Genomic DNA, 18,214 nt, shown 5'->3' on the forward strand with positions numbered 1-18,214 from the left:
GTAATTAAATTTTTATCTACAGACGTTCCAAAAACAGTTGTATTAGCGAGAATGCTACTACTTCTAAAAAAGGTGCATCTGCATTATGCAGTTTACAATGTATATTCTGTGTTAGATGTTTGGGTGATTGGGTTAATGTCAGGAGCAAAGCGTAGATCAGTATTGTATTCCAGGTGTTGTTAAGCTTAGTTTAACTTGTTTCATGTCAGGACTGACTTTTTCAATACCAGATAATTATTTTAGTTGTTAACCAAATAGCACAGATAAACTATTTAAACCGTTAGACCAATTCGGTTTCCCCTCTGTTTTCTGGCTTGTTCATGTCTTAGTGCACTGAGAGTCAAGCAATGCCAGGACTGTAACCATCAGAACCTCCTGTTTTTATATAGTTAGTTGGAAGTATATAGAGTGAAGAAGCTGCTCGGTATGGTGGTGGGGATGATGTTTGCTGAGTAAACATACTTGATGATTTGCTTCAATATGAAATATGATGCAATGTAGCTCCACCTTCAGAGGCGCATTATAAAGGAGCTTGTTCCCCAGGTGAATCCTATCGTCTGTAGTGTTAGTCCTCCTGACCAACATGGGGGCCAAAGGGCTTGAATTGATATCATGGCTCATCTATCTGACGCTGATAGTCGACTCACTTACTCAGAATGGTAAATGATGTGCTGGAAATATTAGAATTTCACACTCAATGGATGTGCTATAAGATATTGGGAAGAGGACAGAGAGTCATATTTACTTTGATCATTCATGTGAATCCCAACTGATGATGTAAATTTAGATACATTATATCATGCTTGGGTTGGTTTATATAGAATTTATTTCATAGCTTCAACACATTAATTAGAAACTGTAATGCAGTTTGCTGCAGACAATCTTGGTTAAATCTACTGAAGCCATTTCTGGTGTTAAAGAGTACATACGGTTCTGGGATATCTGCAACAGTTAACTGTCTTGGCAATCTTCAGTTTGAGTATTTGAGTTTCATATCAGTGAATTGTCAGTTGATAATTTCTAATTTCCTACATCTAAATGAATAAATACCTTTTTTTGTCTTTACTACAGTGACCACTGCTCCTTCTACAAACACACTGACCATGACTTCAGGTAAGTTTGCAAATGTCCAATATGGTTATTTTTTCTTCAGGTCTTCATGTAAATTTAAAACGATTTCTCAAAAAGAATTTGTAATTTATTAATTTATTAATTTTATAGCTAATGCATCCCACATTGGCCGAGTGTGCACAACTTGGGGATACTATCACTTCAAAACCTTTGATGGCGATTTCTTCCAGCTGAATTCGAGTTGTAACCATGTCCTTGCAATACAATGCAAGGACAGCTATGAAAACTTTAATATCCAGATGCGGCGGCGCTTAGTCAACAACATCCCCACAATCAGCAAAATCATCATGATGCTGGAAGGATCTGAGGTGGAGCTCTCTAACAACTCAGTGCTTGTCAATGGCAAGATGTAAGTTCGGGAAAGACCTATCAACTGTACTGACATTTTTCCAAGAATATTTCAGTAACTTTAACTACTATATATTCAGGGGGGTGCAGGAGTCAGAATCCAATATCAAACGTAGGTCCAATTGTATCTGTTTACATTTTCAGCATTGTACCATCTTAATATGAGATTTATTCTGCTTTAATGACAGCAGCACTCAACCTAAATGTAAGCATCCGCTGCAACCTGCAAATCTACAATATCCCTCCATAGGACACTATCTTGTCCTTTCAAATGCTCAAACAAAGCCCTAGCAATATTCTGTGGCAGTGGGGTTAGGGGTCTGTCTGGTCTGTTAATGACTGATTTGTATAACTAAAGAGCAGCAGTACAAGGGTAATGTGAATTTGTTTTAATTTTTACACTCATTTTTAAAATATCACTCTTTGTTTGCACCAGGGAATCTCTTCCATTCAGTAAATCAGGAGTGACTGTCAAGGGGACCGCATCTAGTATCTCTGTTGAAGCTAATCTGGGAATAAAGGCAATCTGGAACCTGGACGACTCCCTTGATGTATGAAGCCTTCTCTCACATACAAAAATAAATTAGCTGACTGGCTGTTTATTGGAGATAAATTATCAGGATGTGAGGAGAGGGACGTCGCCTCCAAATATGCTCCTTCCGATTCTTATCTATATATGACCCCTTAGTTCTACAAGCTGTTTGTTCTGGTTTTCATCCTGCTATTCAGATGATCTCAGAATGCAGACAAATTGTCATGTGAATGTCCTACTTTAACCTTTTAATGGATTACAAGGAAAGAATGCCATATATTGGAGTTCAATTAATATTGTCCTGTCTTGTGATTTTGCCAGTTACCTATTGTGTAATTGATTATCTTCACAGATTGAAATAGATGAGAAATATCGGACTCAGACATGTGGACTGTGTGGAAACTTTGATGGCATATCCAATGAATTCCTGAATGATGGTAAGATAATTGTAATATTTCAGGAGGTAGTCTAATGTAGTCTGTAGTTATTATAACACAAACTGCAAATAACGTGCATGTACCCTGTAATTACGTGCAGTTTGCAGGCAACAAGTCAGGGTTTTGCAGATTTTTTTTTTTTTTACAATTACACCGTACCCTGTACTTTCTGGGGAGCGGGGTGTATTGTGGAGTCGCTTAATCTCGTCTAACTTCTAGGTATTTTACAGGGAAAGAGGTGTAAATTGTACTGTAAGTAATTTTAAGAATCCTGCTAAGTAAATACTGAGTAAGTATTACTTACTCAGTAAGTACTGATTACATAACTAATTTTGTGCCTAATGGATGTTTCAGTATTCAACTCTTTATATATTACATATAAAATGATACATAGATAAACACTTTTCTTCATTTCTTATTTGAAATCATACATTGATATTTACAGTCATAGCATAGGCTCATCTGTGCCTATAATGATGGAAACAATGTGAGTTGTTTTCATTAAACTTTAATTAAAAACAAGGACATGAAACTATTCCTTAACCCTTAAAATATTAGCTTTAGAAATACATTAGCAGACAAAACAATACTTACACCCTGAAACACATGATATTTGCAAGTTTTTTTTCTTTGTGAACAAATGTCCAAAATGACCTCAGACTGTTAAAAATTAAAAGTGTGGACATGGCTTTTGTGTATAATATTTTACAAGACAGCAAGACAGATAGTGCAATAACTTCCTAAATATATATATTTTTAATGCATTGCACACACTGTACCTCAACAGTGATATGTGACAGGGTTGTCCTGTTCACACTGTCATACTTAAGTGTCTCTTGAACAGTTTCACAGCTTCTGGTGTCTTTTCATAATACATTTGTACCTGTGCATTAAGTGATCAAGGGCAGTCTCTAAAAGAAGAAAGACAAAATAAACACATTCAGTCTGTTTAAAGCTGCGTTGAAATGTCTGAGTATAGTTAAGGTCCAATTATTATCATTTTTTAAACAAAGCAAAGACATGTACATAAAGTTTTAGCATTTTACAAACAGGGGAAAAACATTGCAGACCATTAGCTAGGAAAACCACACCTACTGATAACGCCGCTGTTCTGCTTCACGGTTCTTTCCAGATCCTACAATGAAATAATCAGGAGGAAAACATTTTGAGAGAAAACCAAACAAGAAAATAAAATAAAACAAGAAAATCTTTTTTTTGGAAAGAGTGATTAGGGTGACATATAGGATAAGATAAGATAAACCTTTATTAGTCCCACACTTTTTGTTTGGTCATGGCAGAAAGGGGACAGTACAAAGTTACAGCAAAAAATAAGAAAAACAATAGCATGGAATAAGATAAAATAAAATAAAACAACATACTATATGAAATAAAATAAAATACTGTGTTGCATTGGGAAATTACACTAGTATTACATAAAAATATATATAAATGACATGGTTGTCATTTCTACACACCTAAAAATGAACACATAACCTTTTTGAAATAAAGTAAATAAACTAGGTGGAACATTTATTTTTATGCTTTTTATGCATTTATTTTAAGGTGTTGTTTGAATAAACTGTTCTTATAAATACAAAAACTGTAAATACACGTGAATGCCAATTTTTGTATATTTTTTATTGTATTTAGGTGACTAAAGAAAGACTAATAAAATAAGTATTAAGTATTGATTAACACATTTCCTACAGGTTACCCGCACTTTAGTCGCAGGTCTTACAGTCTATAATTGTGTCATTGTTTCCTGCAGAAAGAATGACTTGTTGCCTGCAAATTGCACGTAATTACAGGGTACTTAAGCCTTATTCGCAGACCGTGTTCTAAAATGTTCTAAAATGTTCTAAAATGTTACTGTCTATCCACAATGTGGATGTGAGAAAACACAAGGGGGGAAAACGTTGCCCCACTCTCAAGTTGTGGAGATCAAGTATCCTTAAGCAAGATGGACATGCTCATAAGGCAGAGACGTTACACTTTGTGAGCATGGAATAAGCTGAGAGAGAGGAGAGAAATAGCCTTTTTTTGTCCCTTTTAATGATCTCTAGATTTGACAAGTCAGTCACTGTTCACCTTGCTTGTCCTGAGAGAACACCACTGGTTTCTTTTAATGTTAGCAGCAACTTTTCAAAAAAGTTCACAGTCATTCAGAAGTAAAGACAGGGAGGAGCTCCACTCTATGAAAGACTACAAAGGCAAATAGTTCAACAATTCTCTGTGCACAAATCACAGTCAACAATATTGAATAGTTGCGATCTTCAGCCCCTTTTCAAAAGCGTGCACACTGAAAATAGGCATAATTGTGTAGCAGAAATGATTGCATAGGTTTTCAAAACCATTTGTCATTGACCACCATTAGTTGCTGCATCCATAAATGCAATTTTAAAGGATCCTGAAATGCTTCGGTTTGATGAAAAAAAAAAGTGAATTTCTTTTTGAAAAAATCTACATGGGGGTTAGTGCACATTGGAAACGTCTTAGCTTACACATCTACGAGGGCCCCTATAATACTGACTTATATTTATTAGATTTGGAGCAACATATACTGTCATTCAATTAGCATAATTTTCCCCATTTTTAAATAGCATAGTTCTGTACTGAAAGTCTAGATGCAGACCTGTGACCTTTTTGGTTCATTATGAAATAGAATACGTAATGAAGAAGCCCCCCAATAAGCTTCATGATCATTTTATTGTGACTGTGCTGTACTACAGGAACCCCAGTGTCTGTGGTGGACTATGCTGAGACCTGGAAGATAAATGGCCCCACAGAGTACTGTGAGGAGACTGACATCAACCCAGTCCCGAGCTGTGGTGATAAGGTGAGTCTTCACTATTTCTCATTTTCAACACTGTTAAATTAAATTCAGTTTTAATTATACAAAATCAATAGGTGCTTTATATTGTAAGTTTAAGAGCCTTCAGTAATATGGAGAAACTCCAATAATCAGATGACTGCCTGAGAGCAAGTACTTGGTGACAGTGAGAAGAAAAAGCTCCCTTTTTAACAGGAAGAAACCATTAGCAGGGTCAGTCATCCGGCCTCACCTCAGGGGTGAGGGGCAGAAGACGACATAAAGACACACTGTGTAAGAGGGCTCAGGGGGTTGGGTAGCGCATCTGTAACCGGAAGGTCGCCGGCTCAATCCCCATGCTCTCTGTCCTGGTCGTTGTGTCCTTGGGCAACACACTTTACCCTACCGCCTACTGGTGATGACCAGAGGGGTCGATGGCGCGATACGGCAGCCTCGCTTCTGTCAGTCTGCCCCAGGGCAGCTGTGGCTACAACTGTAGCTGCCTCCACCAGTGTATGAATGTGAGAGTGAATGAATAGTGGTATTGTAAAGCGCTTTGAGGGCCCCGAAAAGCGCTATATAAATGCAATCCATTATTATTATAAAAACATAATGGGTAAAAGAGGTGAATGCGGAAACAGTGTATCATGGAAAGCCACCAGCAGCCTAGGCCCAAAGCAGGATAGCAAAGGGAAGATTCAATTTTAACTTTGACTCTGGATTTAACAGGGAGCCAATGAAGATAAGCTGGTATTGGAGAAATATGTTATCTGATTCTTTAGAATCAGAATCAGAATCAGAATCAGAAAGGGTTTTATTGCCAAATGTTGAGCGGGTTTACAACATTAGGAAATTGCTGCGGTGCTTCAGTGCAAACATACTGTTATAAATACTGTTATAAATTAAGCTTAAATGGACATGAAAATAAAAATGAGAATAAGAATTAAAAGTGCTAAGTAGATAGATATATACATGATATATACATGAGTGCAGGTGGTGATCAGTGCCAAACATGGAATGATGCAGTGAACACAGCGTAGGGTCATGTGTTAGTGGTGGGAACAGTCATACGGTTATTGTTCATGTGTCCAACAGCAGAGGGGAAGAAACTGTTCTTATGGCGAGAGGTTCTGGTGCGAATGGACCGGAGCCTTTACCCTGTCAGAACTCTTACTGCACTGTGCGTGAACTAGTTTCTATCTGAATTGAGAAGCAGGAAATTAGAGGTCATTAAGTTCTTTATATCTTAAAGACATTCTTGTAGTTTAACTAATGCTATCTTCACTAAAACTGTTACTGTGATGACAAGTAGTTATACTATTTATACAGTCTACAGAAAACAACAAATAAACAACAAGGTTAAAGTGCCACTGTGAAACATTGCAACATGTTATATATACACCTGTGATTAAAAATACAAAGTAAAGTAAAAATGTAAAAGCAAAACAGTAGCAGTAATACAGAGACTATTTAATATTGCACTGCAGCTGCCTCAGACGTGCGGAGTATAGTAGTAAGAGTGTGTTTATTTAACCCTAACCCAGCAGACCTTCTCCCACAGACTAATTCAACCCACGAAATAATTTTTACAATCCTTCATAAACCTGTATAATAACTCTTCATTCTGTGCCAGGTGACAACATCTGTCAGGCATATGATAACACACAAATGTCTTTAATGCAGCTATTGTTCTTAGATTTATACTGTGTTATAATGCATTTATATTATTGATTTGCACTGATTTGCACTGCTCTCTTAATAGTATTATAGTATATAGTATATATATATATAGTATTATAGTACTCATACCCCTTAAACTCTTGGAAATGTTGTCACCTTACAACCACAAACCAAAATGTTTTCATTAAGATTTTCTGTGATAGACCAATACAGAGAATCTCATAATTGTGCAGTGGTATGGAAATGATGCACGGTTTTCAAAATTTTAAGCAAATTAAAATCTGAAAACTGTGACATGTTTGTGGTTGTAACAAAAATGTGAAAAAGTTCAAGGGGTATGAACACTTTTTCAACGCACTGTTATTGTAAACTCAAACAGATGTTACCTTGCTACCTTGAGGGTTCAAACTGTAGGCTTCTAAAAATGATTGGCAGTATGTATTTTTTTAACTGACTGACTTCTTTTTCAGCAATTCTGTGACCAGACTTTCTCCAGTGATCCCTTTGTTGATTGCCAAAACATTCTTGACGTGGAATCCTTTAGTAAAGCCTGTATGGTGGACACGTGCAACTCTACAGACAACACTACTTTTGTCCTCTGCAAAACACTTTCAGAGTTCTCCAGACAGTGCATCCATGCAGGTGGCAAACCCCAAGAATGGAGGAACGATACATTTTGCTGTAAGGGTGCAACATTTACAGTTCTGGGTCTCCATCATAGGCAGTGTTTTTTCCTTATACTTTGCAAAATTCTTTAATTGACATTGAAAAACTTTTGTCCACAGACAAGAAATGTCCATACAACATGGTGTTCTTGGAATGTAGCAGTTCATGTCCTGACAGCTGTTCCACCCCTCAGGCCAGCCAGACATGTGACAGCCATTGTCATGATGGCTGCAGCTGCCCTGCTGGTATATCCACACTCCTTTTGCACTCCATCTCTTGCTTTCTGTCTCTCAGAGAGAAAACAATTGCAAAGTATTCTGGGCAGTCGCAGCCAGGTTGTTCACACAAAACTAAAACTGCATAATTCGGATCTCAGATGTCGGAACTCGGGAGCCACGTCGCTCCTGAGTCAGCACATCCCTTTAATGAAGTCAGAAGATAAAAAAAAAGCAGGGTTTGTTTTGCTTCTTGGATTGAGCCATTCATGCATCACTAGCAATATAGCATAATACCTCTTTTGTGCTTAAAAACACCATGGTATCACATTTATGATAGAACCTGATAAGCACTCTGTGTATGGATTATTTAGCAAGTCACAATTAGATACCAGTGGCAGTACAGATTAAAAGTTTCACCACTGTTTATGTTCACTGCCACCATCTTTGATTTTTAACTTAGGGTTGGTAGGGTTGCTCCAATTTTTTTATTTTTTTATTTCTTTGTTTTGAGTTTTTGGATTTTCTGAGTTGAGGTGGCATTCCAGATAAATATTCTGACTGGGAACTTGAAACACAATGTACCACACATATCCAACAGATAAAGATTGTTTTATGGTCCCACAATTGTGTCCATCGGCAGACACGATTTCAGTAGGACAGAGAGGGGAGAGAGTTTCGACCACACACTACTTTGCATTCTGCCAAATGTTGATTGGTTGACAAGTGGACCAGAAGAGAGAAAGGGATGACAACAGTAGAAAAAAACCAACCCCCCTACATGTAGTGATATTTGAGACCTTTCCCAAATAGCAAAATTGGTATGGTCCCGATCTGGCCCACACAATTTGCTTACACTTGACCTACATACCACAAAGAATGACGGCCCTTTGGGGGCCCAGATCTGGCCTACACATGGGCCAGCACAAGGCCAGTTGCAGACACACTGGTGGCCCTTTGCTGGCCCATGTGTGGATGAGTAAACCCTCACTAGGTTTTGGATAAAGTGTAAACTCACAAATCTGTCAAACCTGCATTTGAAACGTCGGCTACCATAGTAGTATAGTATTGCAACATGGCATTTGGGTCTTCTAACTAAAATAGGAAAACAGAAACATAAGTAGTGCATCATTGCCAGACCTGGCCCACATCTGGTTGACATACTCCCTGCCATAACAACCATCGGTCAGAAGTGCCAGCTTGATGCCGGATCCCGGCCAGAGCTGTTTTCTATGGGCCTGGGCCACATAAACCAAACCATAATCGGGCCAGATATGGCATGCCATCACATAAAGAGTGACGTCGTTGCCAGACCTGGCGCACATCTGGTTGACATACACCCTGCCATGACACCACTCAGTCAGAAGTGCCAGCTTGATGCCGGATCCGGGCCAGGCCTGTTTTAAATAGATAAATATGAAGGCATGCTGGCTCGGACGTCGCCCGGATCAACAAGGTCCGCGTCAGGTGTTGAGGAACCAGGGCACCCTGACGAGAAGTGGGCTACTGGAACAAGAAGGCATCGGTGGGCAAGAGACGAAAACAGGGCGTTGTTGGAATGCTACTACGCAAGTAACCCTGGCGGAAGGGGTTACGTGAATAGGATGAGGGACCTATGGATATATATATATATAAATATATATTTTTTGCGTCTCTTTCTCAGGGATGGTCTTTGATGATATTGGTAACAGCGGATGTATCGCAGTCTCTCAGTGTCCATGTCTGCACAACAACGAAATCTACAAGCCAGGAGAGTCCTACTCGCACCACTGTGGATCCTGGTAAAATGAATTTGTGCCACTTTGTTGCAGAGTTAAAAAAATGAAAATAAAACATTTTTATTGTGTATGTGATACTAGAAATGGTAAAGACATGAATCTAAGAGTACCTTTGATAGGATGATTAAGTGTTAAAGCCATTTCTAAGTTACACAATTACAATCTCCCACAAAATTATTGTGTACGTCGGAGGTACTGCAAGTAAGAATGTTTTAGCAGTCTCCTCACATTTACAGTTTGTACATTTATGTGACATTTTTACCTTTTTAAAGTTTTACAAACGTTAGTGAGTTTATTTTAAGACATAGTAGAAAATGTAATGCAGTGTGTTACTAAAGCAGTTATATGAATATTTGACCATATTAATAATTTTTAATACATAAATGAAATGTGTGTGTGTCTTGACAGTGTATGTGAAAGCGGTCAGTGGAGTTGTACAGAGACAAACTGTCCAGGAATCTGTTCTGTCAAAGGAGGAGCTCATGTTAACACCTTTGATGGAAAAGTCTACACATTTCATGGCGATTGCTCCTATGTTCTAGCTAAGGTGATACTCACTGCTAGTCCTTCTCCACATACACATAACAGCAGCATCTTAAACCGGATGCACCATCAGAAAATAATATGCTAATATAATAATATGATTTGAGTACATACATGTGTAGTGTAATGTTTTTTTTTTTTGGTGACTGATTACATGTTTTGTTTTGATGTGCTCTGCAGGACAGTAATGGTTTGTCCTACACTGTGCTGGTGGATCTGGTCAAGTGCGGGCAAAGTGACACAAAGACTTGCCTCAGAACTGTAACTTTGGCCTTAGGCAGCAATTCTGTGGTAAGCTGCAGGCATAAAAACATCATCATTACTCCTTGTGTCTGAAAAAAATCCAGATCTCACAAAATCTTGTGCTTTTTCTCACCAATAAGAATTTGCAAATCCTGGTGTGTCTAAAATGTATCTTTCTGCAAAATGACAGGTTGTTAAAGTTCAGGCATCTGGGCAGGTCTATGTGAACCAGATTCATTCTCAGCTTCCACTGTTTACAGGTAAGTTATCTCACATTTCACTGTCCACATATAGTAAACACATCTTCTTAATATAATGATCATAGTCTATGTATGCACATTTTCCTCAGTAATAAATGTTTTTAAAAAAACACCCATTCATCCATCCGTTTTCTTCTGCCTCCTGCCTTCTTCTGACCCCGGGTTGAGGGTTTTCCAGCCTAAGCAGAGAAACCTAGGCCTCCTTCTCCCTATCCCCCTTCTCCAACCTATCTAAAGGAACGCCAAGGTGTTCCTGGGCCAGCAGACAAATGTAATCTCTCCAGTGTGCCTACCCCATCAGCCTCCTGCCAGTAGGGAGCCCAGCCACTCTTTGGAGAAAGCAAATTCTATCTGCAGTCACATTCTTTTGTTCACTACCCAAAGCTGGTGACTACGGGTGAGGGTAGGGACATAGATCAACCAGTAAATCGGCAGCTTTGCTTTCACACTAAGCTCTCTCTTCACCACGAAAGACCGGTGTACTGCAGCGGCAGCCCGCTTCGCTCTGCTTCCTCCAAAGTCCCCACAGGCTAACCTGTGGACACCTTCAGCTTGAAAGCTCCCTTTGCTCAGGTGTCTACAGTCTGGCTAAAGGATTACCACCATGACAGGCACCACCTCGCAGCTGCAACTTTTTGCAGCAGCCTCAACAATGGAGATGCTGAACATTGTTGATTCAGACTCAATGTTCTCAGCCTACCTTGGAAAGCTGCCACCTCACAGACAGAGCCTTCTGTCAGGCAGTCCCAACGCACCCTCACTATAGGTTTATTAGAAATCCAAGTACTTATATAATCATTTAATGCATTCTTTGTTTGCTTTTGTTTTATGTGACATTCAATTTGTCTTACTTGACAATTTATCACAGGTAAATTGAACGTGCTTGAACGTGACTTTCAATTTACATAAGCTAAGGGCCAGCAAAATTAGTATTTGCAAAAGAATTTTGTTCAACTCACTACAAAATATGTAATAAAGAATTGGAACAAAAGCACCACACTCATTAGTTGTATTTATTTATCTGCGTCATTGACGTTTGTATGTTTGTGTTTGAATTAATTGCTACATTTTTCATGTCTTCTGACCTCTACAGCTGATCTGAGAGTCTTTAAGCCATCTTCCTTCTACATCCTTGTAAGCACCACAGTGGGCATACAACTGATGATTCAGCTGTCTCCCATAATGCAGCTGTTCATTTCAGCTGACAGGTCCCTCACAGGAACCACCTCTGGTATGTCTCCACATTATTGTTAGTGTCTGGAACGTCTGGAATCTGTGTAACTGTGGAACTTCTTATTTGAAAGGTTTATGTGGAAACTTCAACGACATCATGAGTGACGACTTTAGAGTGACAAGTGGGCTGGTGGAAGGCACTGCTGCTGCATTTGCAAATGCATGGAAAACCAGAGCCAGCTGCCCAGACATTATATCACATTTTGGAGACCCTTGTAACAACAACATCCTCACAGGTACAGATAAAACTCCTGTATTATTATGTTTTATCTTATAAAAGTTATTATGTTATATGAAAAATACCATACTTCCTTGCTGTTTTTCAAGATTTTATTGAACAACAGATGATATATAACAAGTTTAATTCTGAATGTTTCTGTGTTTTAGAGAAATATGCTGATTTCTGGTGCTCCAAATTAACTGATCCCGAGGGAGTATTTGCTCCCTGCCACGCTGTTGTTAGCCCCAGCACATATAAAGATGTAGGTCTGTACATGCAAAGTTTTAATGAGAACTTTGCAGCTGAACTCTTGTTAATCGTTTCATGAATACTCTTTTGACAGAACTGTATGTATGACACCTGTAACTGTGAAAAAAGTGAGGACTGCATGTGTGCTGCAGTTTCCTCATATGTCTATGCCTGCTCAGCAGCAGGAGTCCACATCAGTGGCTGGAGGAAAACCATCTGTGGTAAGTAAAACACTAAGCATCCTTCAAAAGAGAAACACGGGTTCAAACAACATATTTATCTGAACATGTTCTCTTTCAACTGCTGCTGTGTCCACAGGCATGATTTTACATTCAAAACATAGGACCATTTGTCTTCTTCTTCTTGACATGATGTGCCAATGCTCGCTGAAGCACATTGTGTTTTTAGTGAGGGGGTTTTCTCGACAACAGGACTGAACCCTTTTGTTTTTAGATTGGCCCCACAACCCAATTTTTAATTCAATTTAATTCAATTCAGTTTTATATTGTAAGTGCCAAATCACAACAAGAGTCACCTCAAGTGCTTTTTATTGTAAGGTAGACCGGATTGGAAATGAAAATCCTACAATAATACAACAGAGGACAAAATAACAATCACACGACCCCCTATGGGCAAATGCTTTGGCGACAGTGGGAGGGAAAAACTCCCTTTTAATAGGAAGAAACCTCCAACAGAACCAGGGTCAGGGAGGGGCGGGGCCATCCGCCGTGACTGGCTGAGGTGAGGGGAGGAAGACCGGACAAAAGACATGCTGTGGTAGAGCAGCAGAGATTGATGATTACTAATGATTAAATGCGGAGAGACCCACTGTCATGTCGAAGAAGTCCTTGGTCCTTATTTTTAAAAAAGTATTATGATATGAGTTCTGGTTTTGTATTTGGAAGCAGTTTATCGACAGGTTCAAAAAGGGAAATTTAACAGCAATTTCCCACAGACTGATTCTATACCAGCAATCAATGTATGAGAATAATAGGTCATTCTGATTTGTTGATTACACTTTAGGTCTATTTTTCATTTGTGGATTCGAATTTCATGAAATTTGAATGAGCTCTTCATTGACTGGATCATTAGAAATTTTTTAAAACTTACTTTAATCAGTCCTTGTCTTTAAATTTTTGTTTAAATATCATTTCAAGCACATCAAATAAAGAGCTTTTTAAAAAATAAAAACCCTCAAACATGTGAAAATATGCTGGCTTTTCATTTAAGATCCTTGAGTCTAATCATTAAGTCATCTACAGTTTTTTTAGATTCACTTCTTAAATGTAATAATGCAATGTATCAGTTTTCGCATCAATTTCAGATAAACATTCATTATTTGTCAGCTTATTTGGATATATTCTTCAGCTTTCAGCTCATCTAAAAACGGTCAGCCTGCCAGCTTCAACGATTTCAGCAAAGATTGAGCAGTTACAACAATTCAACTCAAACAATTCAGTTTTCAGCATTCATACTGCAATTGGAGTACACTTATATGTAAAATAATCGAATAATCTGTGCTAAATCAACAACGTTAGTGCTAAACTCACAGGAATATTGTACCTCGATGACCATGACAATTAAATGTGTCAGAGCCCCTGTAAATTAAAGTCAGCAGCAGCAGTCACAATTTGAGGAAACTCTAAATTATTTGGGTTAATATAAATGTTATTATTACCATCACATTGTCGCATGGGTCAGCTGCTGACACCATGTCTGTGTTATGGTGTTAACCCACCAGACATCTTTCCATGCCATTCGTACTACATGAACAGTTCTTGTCTCCAGTACCACAGCTATGGCACATATTTTGGTATCTATTTTAAATAATGGCAGAAGTAGCAGGTCATTTGAATACAACAAATCTTACTAAATCATCTGTGTTTGATTCATTTTTGCAACATTTGAATTGAATTAAATTGAACTGAACTGTTGGCTCATTGTATAAACATCTCATATCTCTCATAACAGAGACATTCAGCACATCATGTGCAGCAGAAACTGTGTATAACTACAACATGACCAGCTGTGGGCGTACCTGCCGTTCCCTCGGCCAGACTGACTACTCTTGTCAGGTCAACTTCACCACAGTGGATGGCTGTGGCTGTTCTGAAGGAACTTACATGAATGAGGAAGGCCAGTGTGTAGCCCGTGAAAGCTGTCCCTGCTATGCTGAAGGCATTATTGTTCCTCCTGGACAGACTATCAGTAAAGATGGCAGCACATGGTAAATAACGCCAACTAATTTTTCTTAATTCATGCTGAATCATTCAGGTAAGGAAATTTTCAAAGGTTGATTCTGTTCTTCTGGACATGTTTTCAGTGGAAGAAATATTTTGTCACTCATCCGAGTAACTTCTTCAGTCTCAGCTGACTGCAGGTTTAGCAATGTTTGCTACTTTTAGTCATAATGCAAATGTGCTATTTATGTTTTTTCCAGTCCCCAACTCTCTATGGATAGTACTCATGGCCATGGTCATGAGATTTTGCATCATAATGACCATGAAATTGACCAACTGACCATTCTTAATCAGCGGTGCTAGAACAGAATCAACTTTCTTGGATTTTTATGTTTACCATCACCAATCTAAAATGTTCATTTGCTAAAGTTAATTTGCTGTAAAAACAAAGTGAAGCTCAGCTAATAGATTTGTATTCACTCAATATGACACGTGTTAATGGCAGGGACGTGTTTGCTCCGAACAAAACAGGAGGATTAAACGAATATTGAACTGGGGAACACAGGATGCTGGAAGCCGTATTCTGTATATATACCAACTACAAAGCATTGACTTGCAAGTTAGAGGAAAAATGTTGTTCCATTCTATAAATTCATGTTGTGAATGCACCAGTACAACTAGGATGTTTTTTGCCCATGAACATTTTAAATAACAAAAAGAATAATAAGAAACTACACGGTTAAAGAATGACTGAGGATATTATGTCATATAAAAGTATTTCTCATGTTCCCTCATAATTGTTCTCACAGTGTCTGCAGACAAGGCATTCTCAGCTGCTCTGGAGGAACACAGCTACTAAGTAGGCACCGTAATTAACATTATGCACACAGATTAAATGCTATTGTCGTTAATTTGTTTGATAAAATTAGTAGCCAAACATCTTCAGTTCTCTTTCATATTATGAAGTTTTCACTCAGTGAACTGTAAATAAATTCACAATGACAATAAAACTATGAATGTGAAGCTGTTATATTTTGTTCCCAGGTTTACCATTAGGTTCACCACAATGCGAATATCCCATGGTGTACTTTGACTGCTCCACTGCTCAACCTGGGGCTACTGGCACTGAATGTCAAAAGAGCTGCAGCACCGCTGACATGGCTTGTGTAAGTACAGCACAGTTGTGCCAGTTTGGCTGTGTGCTTAAATGTGCAGTACATGCACAGGTCTTGCTTGACTTACTCTCTCCTTTCATTTTTCACTCTGGTTGGATACAGATCCACACAGGCTGTACATCAGGCTGCATATGCCCAGATGGGCTGTTGTCAGATGGAGCAGGAGGCTGCGTCAATGAGACCAGCTGTCCATGTGTGCACAATGGACAAGTCTACCAGCCTGGAGAGACACTGACAGTGGATTGCAATACCTGGTTTGTACATTTCTTTACAAGCATACAAAGATGTATATTTAAATATTCAACAGCAGTATATAGGTTATAAGAAGAATTTATACATATTTCCACTACAATAAAGAACGTCAGTTAAATAGGTGACTTGTTTCTCATAGTACTTGTTTGAGACACAGCCGCCACTGCTGCCAAGGCTCACGTGTCAGAGCAGGTTTTCTACCAATCAAAATATCTGGAGATCAATCCAATCAAAGAATCTTTGGGAAAAAACCCAAAGTTGCCCCCAGTGCATTCAGCTGAGGGTGTGTTAAATGAGTTTGGATATAAATAAAAAGCACTGCATGAATGTTTGTGTGATAAGGCAATGCAAGACTGAAAAAGTAAGTTGTACTAAAATAACAGCTGGAGAAACATTTTGCAATTAGGTAGTTTAATTGGCAACATGTCACTAACATGCTTAAAATGAATAATAAGAAACTACAAAAGTGGAAAACTGTTCTGTTGTCTGATAAATCAAAACTTCCAATTCTTTTGTTTTCCACAAAATAAAATGGCTACTGTCTTCTTCACACTAGAGGCAACTAAGTTATCAGGACTCAGTCCAAATGCCTTCATCTCTTAAAAAACAAAAAAACAAAAAGATGTCTTTTTCAGCAAGACCTTGCATATTTCAGCAAAACAATGCTAAACCTTATACTGCATCTGGAACAACAGTATAGCTCTGTAGTAGGAGGCTCTGGCTACGGGTCTAGCCTGCGTGCATTCCAGAAATTACACTTGAAAACATGAATGAAAAATATGACAAAGAAAATCCAAGATTGTTGAACTGCTAGAATTCAATATCAGACATTCGTCCTCCAAAAGTCCAAGGGATGGTCTTGGTTCCCAGACATTTGCAAATTGCTTTTAAAAGAAGAGGGGATGGATGATACACAGTAGTAAACAACACTCTGTCCAAGCTGTTGTGCAACGTGTTGCTGCCATCAAATTTAAAATGACCTTTTCATTTATTCAAACATTTCATGTTTTCTATGGTCTACTGTGAAAAAGGTATGACTTTCTGAGATTTGCAAATCATTTTTATTTACATTTTATTTACGTTTGCAAGGTGTCCCAACTTTTTGGGAGTTGGGTTTCTATTATAAAACTTGTTTACTAAATAAAAACGTCACTATATTTTCACTATTCAGCTATATTTGCTGTTATGTCTCTACTAATTTTGTCATTGCACTTATACTTGTTTGGCCAATACAAGTGAGAAGTTTCCCCCCATCTTGTAAAATAACACTAATTCAGGAATAATCAGGGTTTAAATGATACAATTTGGCAGTGTTTTCACCAAATACACTGTACTTTTCAAATGTTTGAATAGAAAAAGTTGTTTTAATTATATTTGTAAAAACATAAAGGTAGGTAGTTAATTAATCACCAGCGGGTTTTTTTGTGGGTTTTTTTTTTTTTTTTTTTGTATTTTGTATTCTTGATTACACAGATATTACAAATATTTTGAAATTAATTTAATAGTTTTTGTCGGCTGTATGTGTTTCTCCCCAGTTCCTGCAGTGGAAGGAAGTTCACATGTACCAACGAGACGTGTGATGCTGTTTGTGGAATCTATGGAGATGGTCACTACGTCACCTTTGACGATAAGAGGTTCGACTTCAGTGGACAGTGCGAATACACACTTCTACAAGTAAGGTTGCTAAAAGTTAAAAATGAAAACTTTGTAGCCTTGGTAGATTTGGCAACACACTGTTGTACCATCTTTCTTCTGCAGCTCTTCATTGTAAAGCTCACTCTGGCTACTGTTTCTTGTATATTACTTTACCAGAACAGAAAGAGGCACATCAACATTTTTATCAGTAAATCGATTTTATGCAACTCTTAAGGATTCTAACTTTAACACTGGTATCCAGTAATTGCATGCACTGTGCTTTGCTCAGGACTTCTGTGGCACCTATAATGGCAATGGAAGCTTCAGAATTATTACTGAAAATGTTCCATGTGGAACAACAGGAACCACCTGTTCTAAGACCATCAAGATCTTCTTGGGGGTAAACACAAAATCCTTCAGTTGTGCTCATTTTCAAAAATAATGACTGCAAAATGTAGAGTGAATGTAGAGTAAAATGTTTTAAGAACTCTTCACCAACAATATTAAAATTGCACAATTAATACTAGAAAAAGAAACTACAGAATCAATTAAAGGTTGTATAATTTAACTGTTTTTAGATTCAATTTTTTGAAATCTTTTGAAAAAACAAAAGAGCTTTCAGCTTTTC

General features: G+C 38.1%; 1 protein-coding gene across 1 annotated transcript in view; it reads left to right on the plus strand.

Annotated features, from left to right (window-relative positions):
• Positions 1–583: 583 nt before the first annotated feature.
• The window catches only part of LOC146679253 (uncharacterized), a 59,533-nt gene continuing 41,902 nt past the window's right edge, over positions 584–18,214 (plus strand). Inside the window, exons 1-22 of the mRNA XM_085406967.1 lie at positions 584–659; positions 1,072–1,113; positions 1,222–1,480; positions 1,916–2,030; positions 2,364–2,448; positions 5,178–5,284; positions 7,408–7,618; positions 7,723–7,848; positions 9,482–9,599; positions 10,005–10,143; positions 10,320–10,430; positions 10,573–10,642; positions 11,736–11,873; positions 11,947–12,111; positions 12,263–12,357; positions 12,439–12,565; positions 14,316–14,571; positions 15,334–15,383; positions 15,581–15,690; positions 15,802–15,953; positions 17,487–17,625; positions 17,876–17,986. Of these exons, the coding sequence (XP_085263093.1) occupies positions 584–659; positions 1,072–1,113; positions 1,222–1,480; positions 1,916–2,030; positions 2,364–2,448; positions 5,178–5,284; positions 7,408–7,618; positions 7,723–7,848; positions 9,482–9,599; positions 10,005–10,143; positions 10,320–10,430; positions 10,573–10,642; positions 11,736–11,873; positions 11,947–12,111; positions 12,263–12,357; positions 12,439–12,565; positions 14,316–14,571; positions 15,334–15,383; positions 15,581–15,690; positions 15,802–15,953; positions 17,487–17,625; positions 17,876–17,986 (2,802 nt within the window). The remainder of the gene's footprint in view (positions 660–1,071; positions 1,114–1,221; positions 1,481–1,915; positions 2,031–2,363; positions 2,449–5,177; positions 5,285–7,407; positions 7,619–7,722; positions 7,849–9,481; positions 9,600–10,004; positions 10,144–10,319; positions 10,431–10,572; positions 10,643–11,735; positions 11,874–11,946; positions 12,112–12,262; positions 12,358–12,438; positions 12,566–14,315; positions 14,572–15,333; positions 15,384–15,580; positions 15,691–15,801; positions 15,954–17,486; positions 17,626–17,875; positions 17,987–18,214) is intronic.

This window comes from Rhamphochromis longiceps, linkage group LG1, assembly GCF_057381845.1.
Source record: "Rhamphochromis longiceps isolate RC_006_pf linkage group LG1, R_longiceps_female_GT1.1, whole genome shotgun sequence".
Lineage (NCBI taxonomy): Eukaryota > Metazoa > Chordata > Actinopteri > Cichliformes > Cichlidae > Rhamphochromis > Rhamphochromis longiceps.